A 12,464-nucleotide genomic window follows, 5' to 3' on the forward strand; every position below is an offset into this window, starting at 1 on the left:
CTGTGCACACTGCTGAACCCATGAAAGGTGAGGTGTGTGCCAAGAGGCTGGAAGAAGACTCCAGAAGTAGGAGCTGCAGACTTGTTTATTTCCTCCTGGCTAGCACAGGAGCCATGGAGAAGGCAATGGCACCCCACTCCAGTACTCTTGCCTGGAAAATCCCATGGACAGAGGAGCCTAGTAGGGTGCAGTCCATGAGGTCACTAAGAGTGAGACACAACTGAGCGACTTCACTTTCACTTTTCACTTTCATGCATTGGAGAAGGAAATAGCAACCTACTCCAGTATTCTCGCCTGGAGAATCCCAAGGACAGGGGAGCCTGGTGGGCTGCTGTCTATGGGGTCGCACAGAGTCAGACACAACTGAAGCGACTCAGCAGCAGCAGCACAGGAGCCGTAGCAACAGCCACAGTCTAACCTCACATAACATAACATAACCTCTCTGCAGTCTCAAGGCCTCCTCGGATGGTGCTTACATAGGTGCACCACACAAAGTAGCCTGTGACCAACCTTGTTGTTTCGAATGTGCAATGCTATAAGTGATCTCAACTGTTACATATTCGTTATTCACAAAATGTGGGGCGAGAGAGCCTGACCACGCCTTCTTAGTTAATTTGTTCTTTCCTTACAGCTAACTGCTGCTGCTAAGTCACTTCAGTCGTGTCCAACTCTGTGAGACCGCATAGACAGCAGCCCACCAGGCTCCCCCATCCCTGGGATTCTCCAGGCAAAAACACTGGAGTGGGTTGCCATTTCCTTCTCCAATGCACGAAAGTGAAAAGTCAAAGTGAAGTCACTCAGTCGTTTCCGACTCTTGGCGACCTCATGGACTGCAGCCTACCAGGCTCCTCCGTCCATGGGATTTTCCAGGCAAGAGTACTGGAGTGGGGTGCCATTGCTCTTTCCCTACAGTTACTCAGAAGAAAAACTTGAAAATCATCCTTTATATGCTTTATCATCTTATACAGCCAAGTAATTAGGAACTCTAGCAGTTCTAAATCTCAAATCTCACTCGAATCTGTCCATTTCTCTCAGCTTCCTCAGCCACTACCATTTCTTACCAGGGTGACTGAAATAATTCTCCCAAGTAGGTCTCTGCTTTCAAATTTACCTCCTTTCAATACTCTCCACACAGTGTCCAGACAACGAAAAACATGAATTAAGATAATGTGAAACTGAAACTTCCCTAGTGTTCCAGTGGCTAAGACTCTGTGTTCCCAATACAGGGGCCCAGGGTCTGATCCTGGTTCAGGGAACTAGAATCCCACATGCCTAAACAAAAAGATCCTGCATCAGCAACTAAGATTCAGTGCAGCCAAATACATATTTTTAAAAAGATTATGTGAAACTCTCATTTAAAACTGACATCTCATGACCTTCAAGTAAAAGGCCTGCCCCAGCAGCTGCCCTCCTCTCCAGCCCTTGTCTCACCTATCTCTGGAGATTTTTTTGGTGTCTTCAATGAATCTGGCATTTTGTGCCTCAGGGCCCATTCTGCCTGAAGAAGGTCTTCTTATGCAGTCTATCTAAGAAGCAGCTTTTAGGACTTCTTTGGGGGTCCAGTAGCTAAGATACTGTGCTCCTACTGTAGCAGCTTGGGTTCAATCCCTCATCAGAGAACTAGGTTCCGCATGCTGCAACTAAAGATCCCATTTGCTGCGGCACAGTCAAATAAATATTTAACTAGTCTTTCCTACTTAGCAAGCACTAAATAAATACTATGACTTAGATGATTCAGTCCTAACTTTAATTGATTTATGATACATTTTCAGTTTTTAATCAAGCATGTATAAATTAAAATTTAATCTATTTTCCTAAATGATGCAGATTCTAATCACTTTCTCCTGTTTGTATGAGATGAGTCGCCAGTCCAGGTTCAATGCACGATGCTGGATGCTTGGGGCTGGTGCACTGGGATGGCCCAGAGGGAGGGTATGGGGAGGGAGGAGGGAGGAGGGTTCAGGATGGGGAACACATGTATACCTGTGGTGGATTCATTTCGATGTTGGGCAAAACTAATACAATATTGTAAAGTTTAAAAAAATAAAATAAAATTTAAAAAAATAAAAATAAATAAATAAAAATTTAATACTGGAAAATTTAATTCCAATCTGGTGTGATAGAAAGGGCAGAGAAGACATATGAACCCAGGTGGACTTGAGCTCAAATCCTCACATGTGATAATTAGGTAACTGAAAAATTGCTTAACCCTGAGACTCAGTTTGAGGAAATCTACAAAATGAAAGAAATACAATCATCCCTCAGTATCTGTGAAAGATTGATTCCAGGAGAATTGAGAATAGTAAAATCTGCAGATGGCTTAGTTCCCTATAAAAAATATATTTTCATATAACAAACCTATGCACAGCCTTCAATATACTTTAAATAATAAGATTTCTTATAAGACCTAATACAATCGTCACAACACAAATTCTGCTTTTGGAAAATTTCTGGAATTTTTTTCAAATATTTTCCATCTGCTGTTGGTTGTATCCATGGATGCAGAACCAGTGGATAACAAAAGACCAACTGTATTCAATTTGCAGAGTTGTAAAGATTAAATGAAACAGCTTGAATAAAAGGGTCAAATATAATTCTCATGTGTGCCCTTCAGTCAGTCAATTCAGTCACTTAGTCATGTCTGACTTTTTACAACCCCATGGACTGTGGCACACCAGGCCTCTCTGTCCATCACCAACTCCCAGAGTCCACCCAAACCCATGTCCATTGAGTTGGTGATGCCATCCAACCATCTCATCCTGTCATCCCCTTCTCCTCCTACCTTCAATCTTTCCCAGAATCAGAGTCTTTTCAAATGAGTCGGTTCTTCACATCAGGTGGCCAAAGTATTGGAGTTTCAGCTTCAGCATCAGTCCTTCCAATGAATATTCAGGACTGATTTCCTTTAGGATGGACTGGTTGGCTCTCCTTGCTGTTGAAGGGACTCTCAAGAGTCTCCTCCAACACCACAGTTCAAAAGCATCTATTCTTCGGTGCTCAGCTTTCTTTATTGTCCAACTCTCACATCCATACATGACAACTAGAAAAACCATAGCTTTGACTAGACGGACCTTTGTTGGCAAAGTAATGTCTCTGCTTTTTAATATGCTGTCTAGGTTGGTCATAACTTTTCTTCCAAGGACCATGCATCTTTTAATTTCATGGCTGTAGTTACCATCTGCAGTGATTTTGGAGCCCTCCAAAATAAAGTCTGTCACTGTTTCTACTGTTTCCCCATCTATTTGCCATGAAGTGATGGGACCAAATGCCATGATCTTAGTTTTCTGAATGTTGAGTTGTAAGCCAACTTTTTCACTCTCCTCTTTCATCAAGAGGCACTTTAGTTCTTATTCACTTTCTGCTATAAGGGTGGTGTCATCTGTATATCTGAGGTTATTGATATTCTCCCAGCAATCTTTAACTTGTGCTTCATCCAGCCCAGAATTTCTCATGATGTACTCTGCATATAAGTTAAATAAGCAGGATAAAAATAAATAGACTTGACATACTCTTTTCCCTATTTGAAACAAGTCTGTTGTTCCATGTCCAGTTCTAACTGTTGTCTCCTGACCTGTATACAGATTTCTCAAGAGGCAGGTCAGGTGGTCTGGTATTCCCATCTCTTTAAGAATTTTCCATAGTTTGTTGTGATCCACACAGTGAAAGGCTTTGGCATAGTCAGTAAAGCAGATGTTTTTCTGGAACTCTCTTGCTTTTTCAATGATCCAACTGATGTTGACAATTTGATTTCTGGTTCTTCTGCCTTTTCTAAATCCAGCTTGAACATCTGGAAGTTGTTCATGTACTGTTGAAGCCTGGCTTGGAAAATTTTGAGCATCACTTTGCTAGCATGTGAGATGAATGCAATTGTGTGGTAGTTTGAACATTCTTTGGCATTGTCTTTCTTTGGGATTGAGATGAAAACTGACCTTTTCCAGTCCTGTGGCCACTGCTGAGTTTTCCAAATTTGCTGGCATACTGAGTGCAGCACTTTCACAGCATCATCTTTTAGGATTTGAAATAGCTCAACTGGAATTCCATCACCTCCACTAGCTTTTTTTGTAGTGATGCTTCCTTAGGTCCACTTGACTTTGCATTCCAGGATGTCTGGCTCTAGGTGAGTGATCATACCATCATGATTAACTGGGTCATGAGGATCTTTTTTGTATAGTTCTTCTGTGTATTCTTGCCACCTCTTCTTAATATCTTTTGCTTTAGTTAAGGTCCATACCATTTCTGTCCTTTACTGTGTCCACCTTTGCATGAAATGTTCCCTTGGTATCCCTAATTTGGGCCCTTAGTAAACTATATTCTTCCTCTTTTAATTAACATCTTATATATCTCTGAATAGATATCTTCACAGGCAATATTTTTATATAAACACACAAACACCTATTCACATACCATGAAGATCTTCAAAATTCACCAGATACTTAGATACAATGTTGTATGCTGTTTGGGACACGGGAGCAAAGCCTAAGTAATTAAATCTCTTACAAATTTGATGATATAAATGGCCTCAGCCACTGGCCATTGTAATTATTCTATTTCTGGGAATAAAGGAGACAGGTTTATTTGCAGTATCCCATGCTTAATCATTAGTATTAAATGAATTAGGACCAGAACTAATCAAAGAAGCAAACAGCTGATTACTGCTGTTTTGTTGAAGAAGTAATTGATGTTCACACAGGTTAAAGCAGCCCAAAAGGCCCCTAAATAAATGGCACAGCTCTTTTTCTCCCTTTATAGCTTGTTTTCAATGGTCTTTAGTCTGTGATTACTTAAATATTCATTTATTTCAGAAGCCTTTTTGTGCAAATCCCAATTAAAAAACCAATCACGTTCTTAATAAATAGGGCTAACAACTTCTTTCAAAAGAAGAAACAAGTAAATTGCAATGTTTCATTTCTAAAATTTGATTTCCTATGACTGTATAGGCAGTGAATTCAGTTAAAATCAGGAAAGCCTCATAAATTTACTCATAGTGATTGATTAATAGAGGAAGATACATCTGTGACATGAAGAATCTTTGTTCAATAACACTGTCTTGTAATTTTTTCCACATACATTTTGCACTCATTTGTTTACTCAGTATAACTAGAGTGACTCTACAACTTACAATTTTATCTGTAATTGGTGACCCACTTGTATTTTACCATCTGGCTAGAAATATTGATATAATTAGCACATATCTTTCTTTTGGCCTTTCAAAGGGGCATTGCAATCACTAAATTTAAATTCTAGTGGTGAACCACAGAGGGCGGAATCCTTCCGACTAATTATAAAACAATCCCTTTTTTTGCTTATTCTGAAAGTAGACCACAGCATGGAGTTGGCATGGACTCTAAATGTGAGATATTATGCATTTGATGCTGACCACATTTGCGCCCACCCTTGCACATTAGAGATATTCTTAAACAGTTCATACTCCTAAAGCAGAATTCAGTAGTTGTGACAAGGCATTGTCTGATCTGCAAAGCTTAAAAGATTTAATAACTGGCCCTTTATAGAAAAATTTTGTTGACATTTTTCTGGATGATCTAGACAGTCTAGATATAAGTGAAAGAATGTGTACCAGTACGAGCTGAAAGGAAATGAATACAAAATATATAAATAAATATCATTGATAGAAATTAATAATTAATAGAAAGCGGTGCAGTAAGAGGACAAAATTTTTAGAATGACACCTAGAGATTTAATGCTGTGTTAACTAAGGGAGATAACATGAATCCAGGAAGTTCAGGTGAGGAGGTAATACAGAAAGGGAGAATATGATCATCAATTTACTTAGAGGTAGTTTACATTTGAGGATACTTATATCCAAATAAGGAGAAGGAAATGGCAACCCACTCTGGTGTTCTTGCCTGGAGAATCCCAGGGACGGGGGAGCCTGGTGGGCTCCCCTCTATGGGGTCGCACAGAGTCGGACACGACTGAAGCGACTTAGCAGCAGCAGCAGCATATCCAAATAAAGATAACACATGTAACTTCAGTGACTAGGAGGAAAAGGGGCTAAAGAGAAAAACTAGGGAGTGCCTGTGTGTCAGAAAAAGAAGATATGGAACCTGAAGGTGCTCACACAACTGAAAAAAAGTTCCAAATTTTTATCAATACATCCTTCCTACGAATTGTCAAGTCTGCACATCATTTCTCTCATCACACTTCATACTTCTTACATGGTGATTTTGCTCATCTCTATGCAACACAGTGCACTGCCATACATTGACATTTTCTAAAAGTATTATTACTTAGAAGAAGTTAACAGCCCTTCTTGTTTTCAAATTTATGTGCTTTATCCAACAGACTGGGTCTAATAAACATGGCTGTATTAGAAAAGGAGTTCAAAGACGATGTGAGTTCAAGACTAGAGAGGCTCCAGGCAAGGAGGTTAGCATTTAGGAATAAAGAATTTAGAAGTACTTTAAAGCAAAAGACAACCACAAATGTTAAAAAAATGCTTTTTAATTTGTAACCAAAAGGATCATTAAGTTGATGTAATTTTTCTTTTACTGGAGTATTCAAAACAATTGTAGGCAATATGCCTTAAGCAACATGATTACTGAATAAAAGTTGAGATGGACGGCAATTGTAATTTATGTGAAATTTATACTTGAGTTTTAAGTTCTTTAAACTTTCATAAAATTATAAACTAATAATAATTCCCCAAATTGGAAGTCAGATAACTTATTCTAATACAATTCAAAATTAAAGTACAATTGCTTATACAACAATGAATAAGGACAAGTTTCCAAGTCAGATGTCAAACTGAAAATTCAAATACAAACAGAGGAAATGTAAACAGTTATAAAATATCAACAGTTATAAATGTTACTTACTTACAGAAAGGCTATTCAAATTTTGGTCTATGAATGATTTGTGACTCATTCAAAATGAAAGAAAGAACTTGTGCCAGAATGGAAATCTATTATGTCACTAATTGGCTATTTCTTTTATAACAAGACTTTCTTGATAAAGGAAGCAGTGTGCTGACTTATATTCTGGCACAGGTGCCTTATCTCATTACAACCTGGAGAACAGGTCCTGCTTACTTTCTTTAAAGTGCCGTGATAATTTTACTGCTCAGAGTTAGGTTACTTTTAGTGTGGGGGGAAAAAGTTGAAATGACACATGATTGTCAGCTATACCTCTTCTATTTTTAATCCCATTGATCCAAAGATCCTAACCAAAAAGCAAATTATACTTTATAAATTCATCACAATATAACATTAATCTTCAGATGATTACTGACATCTATTCACCTCTGAGGGGATCTCCATATTCCCACTTCAGTGACATATATCAACCGTTTTGATTAACACTTGCTTTCAATCTTGCGGGAAGAAAGTACGAATTATTTTATAATTATCAAGAAAAAATTTAATAAGTAATAGTTATTTGTGAATAAGTTCCTCTAAAAATTGGTTTATTTTCATATATCAATCAGAGAAAATTTTAAGTTCATCTTTATGAAAAAATTGAACTTTTATACTGTTTGGGTAACAACTAGTTGCTTTTATAATGAAAATTGGTAGGGAAAAAGGTATGGGAATTTATAACCCTGTGTATTCTATTAACTAAGGGGAAGCAGATAAACTATTTTAAGATTCCTCAGAATAAAAGTAATTAGCATAAAATATTTTTTAAGAAACAGTTTATAATTCAAAATCCAAACATTGCTTGATTTTTAGTATGGCATAATTCCTCTGGAAATTAAAAAATATAATATGGTCTTTTGTAAAAGTAATAATTTCCTCTTTCTCCAATGACTTACTAAACTTTACCTGCATTAGCTTAATACTGAAGGCAAATAAATGGACAACCAACGATTCAGAAAAAACTCATCAGTTTTAGATATACAGAAGCCCAATTAGCTTCTGCAGTGACTAGTTTACTGAACCGATAACTACTTCTTAAGGAAGTTAAATGTATATTTACATGTCTTAAGATGAGAGCTTCTTAAGCACCTGAGCTGAGTGCAATATACTGGAGGGAAGAATCTCTAACAGAAAGTTGTCTAAGGACTTATTTCATCTATCTATACATATATACATACATCTATACAAACACATTTACACATATATACACACACAAGCAGAAATAACTTTTCCTTCAAGAAATGTTGAAGATGTAAAAGGAATTCTCCATTTACCTAAATAAAGCAATCTGATGATTATTTAAAAGTTTTTAAGTTATTTGGAATCTCACAAAATTTCAAGAAGTCTTTCTAGAATAACATATAATTCAAAGGGAAAAAACGCAAGGATTTCTTTTGACAAAACCGAATTTCTTTTGACACAGTATTATGGTTGCAAACTTATAGTTATCTTAACTTGATAACATGAGTTTAAATAGTCTCCAGGTGGAAAGTCATCAAAGATTACCCAGTAGGAGTCAATCCCCACCCCCTTAGGACTGAACATAGTCACTGGCCTCCCATAATTCTGCTGTCCTTGGACTGCTACTTGCAGTGGCCCCAGCAAAACACCATTAAAGGCCACTCTGTTGAGCCTTGTCACACACTAGGAAGAGTTCTTCGCAACTTTAGAAGAGCTTGAGGTCATCCTGTTTTATGATCACATTCACCTTGCTACTGCTGACTGGCATTGTGCTAGCGGTCCTAGTGTGCTATGATATGTTTTATGCATACTTTTACAACTCTGAATGATTGGCTTGTACTCTAAGACTCAGAAGATACTTAAAATTCTGCAAGTTGTGTTAAGTTTCTGTCAGTACTTTCTTCTACATTCAATTAATATGTTTCATTGACTGAAAACAGAGCACATTCAGTTTCATCTAAGTATCTTCTACTCTAGAGAATCTGGAGGACAAAAACCCTCTACACTTGTATAGCTTCTATTCTCCATCCTTCAGACCTTGTTAAATCTGAAGTATGGTGAGAGTGGGCAAAAGACATTTGAGTTAAAAATGATGCCATGCTGTTCTTTTCTCTGTTTTAACTTGTACAGAATATCCCTAAATCCAGTTTCTAACCCCTCCTCTGCTCTGGTTAAAGGACCTGTCTCATATAGCAGATCATATGTAATGTAGTTTCAAAATATCCATGATTTAAAAACATTTTCAAGTGTTAAATATCTCGAGCATCTATAGAATAGCTATATTTTTATTTAAACTTGAGACTGTCATCCTAAACAAAATTATGTCAATAGAGGCATGGTGTAGGGCTTACCTTGGAGAATCTATTAAATTTAAATGTCTTCATTTTGTTTAGTTTACATCAACCATAATATAACCCAAATCACTTTTTTCCTGATATGGAAGACATTCTGATAAATTCATTTGATAATTCTGATTCATCTCATTCATCTGATAAATTCATCAGGGTGAAACTCTTTCATTAACATGTAAACTCACACGTACAATTTTATTTTTGTTATATATTTAAATATTTTTTGAAGAGTTGATATCTCAGTATAGGGAATGAAATTGTGCTAGTCACTACTAATTTAGCATTCAAACATTTCCCTAAATTCTTCAATGCAAAAGTGCATTTACAATATAAACATGCCATATATGAAGCTACAAACCACAATCTCACACTGGAGTGGATTTCAGATTCCAGACTCAGTTCAAATGGGGTGAGGAGGAAAGTGCTAACAGAGCAAATCGGACACAAGCTCGTGGGGGCTGGGCAGCGAGTCGTCAAAGCGGAATCTCTTGGACACCGTGCTGCTGTCCTCTGGGATGTTCTCTTTGTCTTCCCGGTCACTGCAGGTGCCATTACAAGAGGGCCTGTGAGTCCTGTCCTCAGAGGACCTTACTGGATGATCCTGACTTGGAGAGAAACTGGAGGTTTCTTCAGGGTGAAACAAGTTTTCAAAGTCCCACTGCTGTAGCCAAGAATGAGAAAGGCAGATTTCGGCTGTAGGTCTTTTCCTTTGAACGAAAGCACCAAGAAAAGATTGAGATCTAAAAATCGGGTTGCAAATGTCTGTAGTTCAGTACATTATAGGCTTTTTAAAATTTATTCTGAAAATAATACATATCCATAGTACAGGATGGAATAAGAAAAGTGGAAACCTACAGTTTAAGTCTGACATGTACTAAAAATTCAATTTATCATGAAGCTTACAGACAGGACTATCTAATCAAAACACTTGGGAACATATTTTAGCCTTGCAAATAAAAATCAGTAAAATTATAAGGACTCTTGGGTTTATAAACCCTTTGAAGGAAAATACATGTAAGTAAATTATAATCTCTATTATTAATTTTATTAATAATAAAATTTTATTCTTAAAACTTTATTCTTAAAAAGTAGTAACAGTTAAATCTTGAAAACAGACTACTCTTCAAAGATGTTTATCTAATATTTTTAGTTTTTAAATTTTGTTTTCTCTTGTGAAAGCACCATGGTCAAATATCACAATATTTCAGAAAGAAAGAAAACTTCAACCTTAACATAACCACCATTACCATTAGAACGTAGGTTTCCTTAGTTTTTGTTTTTATGTTCCATTTTTATGATTATAAAAAAATTAAGGTGCTCATTACAGACTGAAAAATATTTAAGAAAACTAAACAGTTTAAAACTATAAACACATAGAATAATCACTATTTCTATTAAATAACCATCTATGAATGGTAGCCTGCCAGGCTCCTCTGCCCATAGGATTTTCCAGGCAAGAATACTGGAGTGGGTTGCCATGTCCTCCTCCAGGGGATCTTCCTGACCCAGGGATCGAACCATGACTCTTATGTCTCCTGCACTGGCAGGTGGGTTCTTTACCAAGAGCACTACCTGGGAAGCCCAAAATAGAGCTAGTCAGTGTTTGTTAAGACTTGCATTAAGCGTAGGTCTTCTTTTTAAGCAAATAAGGAAAGTGAATCCTCCAGGAGATTAAGTAACTGTCAGAGAGAGAAGACTTGACAAGTAACAAAACCAGGATCCCAGCCCAAGACAGTATATCACAGCTTCTGAGTTACATGCAGCCAAGGCATTTTAAGGTAAAAAGGGCTGACCCGGAGGCTTCCCAGATGGCTCAGCAGTGAAGAATTCACCAGCAATGCAGGAGACATGGGTTCCATCCCTGGGTTGGGAAGATCCCCTGGAGGAGGAAATGGCAATTCACTCCAGTATTCCTGCCTGGAAAATTCCATAGACAGAGGAGCCTGGTGGGCTACAGTCCATAGGGTTGCAAAGAGTCAGACACAACTGAGCAACTGAGTACACACATACAGGACTTATCCAGGTAAAGAAAAGGAGGTCAGCTTTTTCTTTTCCTGCTTTGAAGTTGCCAATGAGCGAGGTAAGAGTTTTAAGACATACTTTCAAGTACCTTCTTTAGTAGGCAAAGAGTATCTGCTGCTTAAAAACTTGACAATCAGTATGTGAACTTGTTATACAACTATGGTTATTTCACTATAAATAATTCATAACAAAGTCTCATCATAACCAGCCATGTATATTATAAATCTTTGGTGTGTGTGTTCAGTTGCTCAGTTGTGCCTGACTCTTTGTGACCCCATAGACTATAGCCCACCAGGCTACTCTGTCCATGGAATTTTCCAGAATACTGGAGTGTGTTGCCATTTCTTCCTCCATGGGATCTTCCTTACCCAGGGACTGAACCCACGTCTCCTGTGTCTCATGCGTTGCAGTGGATTCTTTACTGCTGAGCCATCAGTTCTACTACTAATCATTTTAAGGAATTTCAGAGGATAGTAGCAGATTGACAGAAGAGATAATCCAAATCTTCTCTTCATTTCAAGATTTCTTGTTATATATTTTATATGTCCTATGTTTGAAGTTATGGATTTGCCATTTAATGATCTCTCATACCACCTCTCTTCCCATTTTACCTGAAACTTGAGACAGCATACATCCAATAATTTTATACTGTTTTATAATATGTCTTTCTTAATAATCATATGTAATTTATTTTGTAATAGTATTTAAGTAAATTAATATTACTTACTCTGGATTTTTTACTAAAAGCCTCTGGATGAAGTCTGTGGCCAGCTGTGAAACTGATGAAAAAGTTTCTTCCGAATAATCTACATTAACTTGAGAAATATTGAGGTATGTTTCCTGATTATCTTCTCCCACAAATGGGGATGTGTGAGTTAATAACATATATGCTATTACACCAACATTCCTGAAAAAACAAATAACTGAGAAGATGGGAACTTAAAATGTGTGTTAATCTTAAAACATTTATATAAAGTAAAATTGATTCTCAACATATTCCTGTCCTCAAATCTTGTGCAGTTAAACTAAACTGCTTTTCAAAGTTCCCATAGTATACTATTAAAGCTGAAATAATTATGCTGTCTCAAAGTTTGCCTCACAGAAAAAGACTGAGGGAATGCACATGTATGTTATATAAAAATAATGTATTAAATATGTATCATTATATCTACAGTCTGCCCTTCACACAGATACCTGTTTATCAAGTACACAAAGCTGTCCTGAGTGGCATTTCCAAAATGGTGTTCAATGACAC

At 37.1% G+C, this 12,464-nt stretch overlaps 1 protein-coding gene across 4 annotated transcripts in view; it reads right to left on the minus strand.

Annotated features, from left to right (window-relative positions):
- Positions 1 to 6,446: 6,446 nt before the first annotated feature.
- The window catches only part of STK17B (serine/threonine kinase 17b), a 30,258-nt gene continuing 24,240 nt past the window's right edge, over positions 6,447 to 12,464 (minus strand). For all 4 annotated transcript variants that reach the window (XM_061440737.1, XM_061440747.1, XM_061440768.1 and 1 more), the window contains exons 7-8: positions 11,937 to 12,116; positions 6,447 to 9,894 (exon numbers count right to left, since the gene is read on the minus strand). In XM_061440737.1, the coding sequence (XP_061296721.1) occupies positions 9,612 to 9,894; positions 11,937 to 12,116 (463 nt within the window). In that variant the 3' untranslated portion in view covers positions 6,447 to 9,611. The remainder of the gene's footprint in view (positions 9,895 to 11,936; positions 12,117 to 12,464) is intronic.

This window comes from Bos javanicus, chromosome 2 (genome assembly GCF_032452875.1).
Source record: "Bos javanicus breed banteng chromosome 2, ARS-OSU_banteng_1.0, whole genome shotgun sequence".
NCBI lineage: Eukaryota > Metazoa > Chordata > Mammalia > Artiodactyla > Bovidae > Bos > Bos javanicus.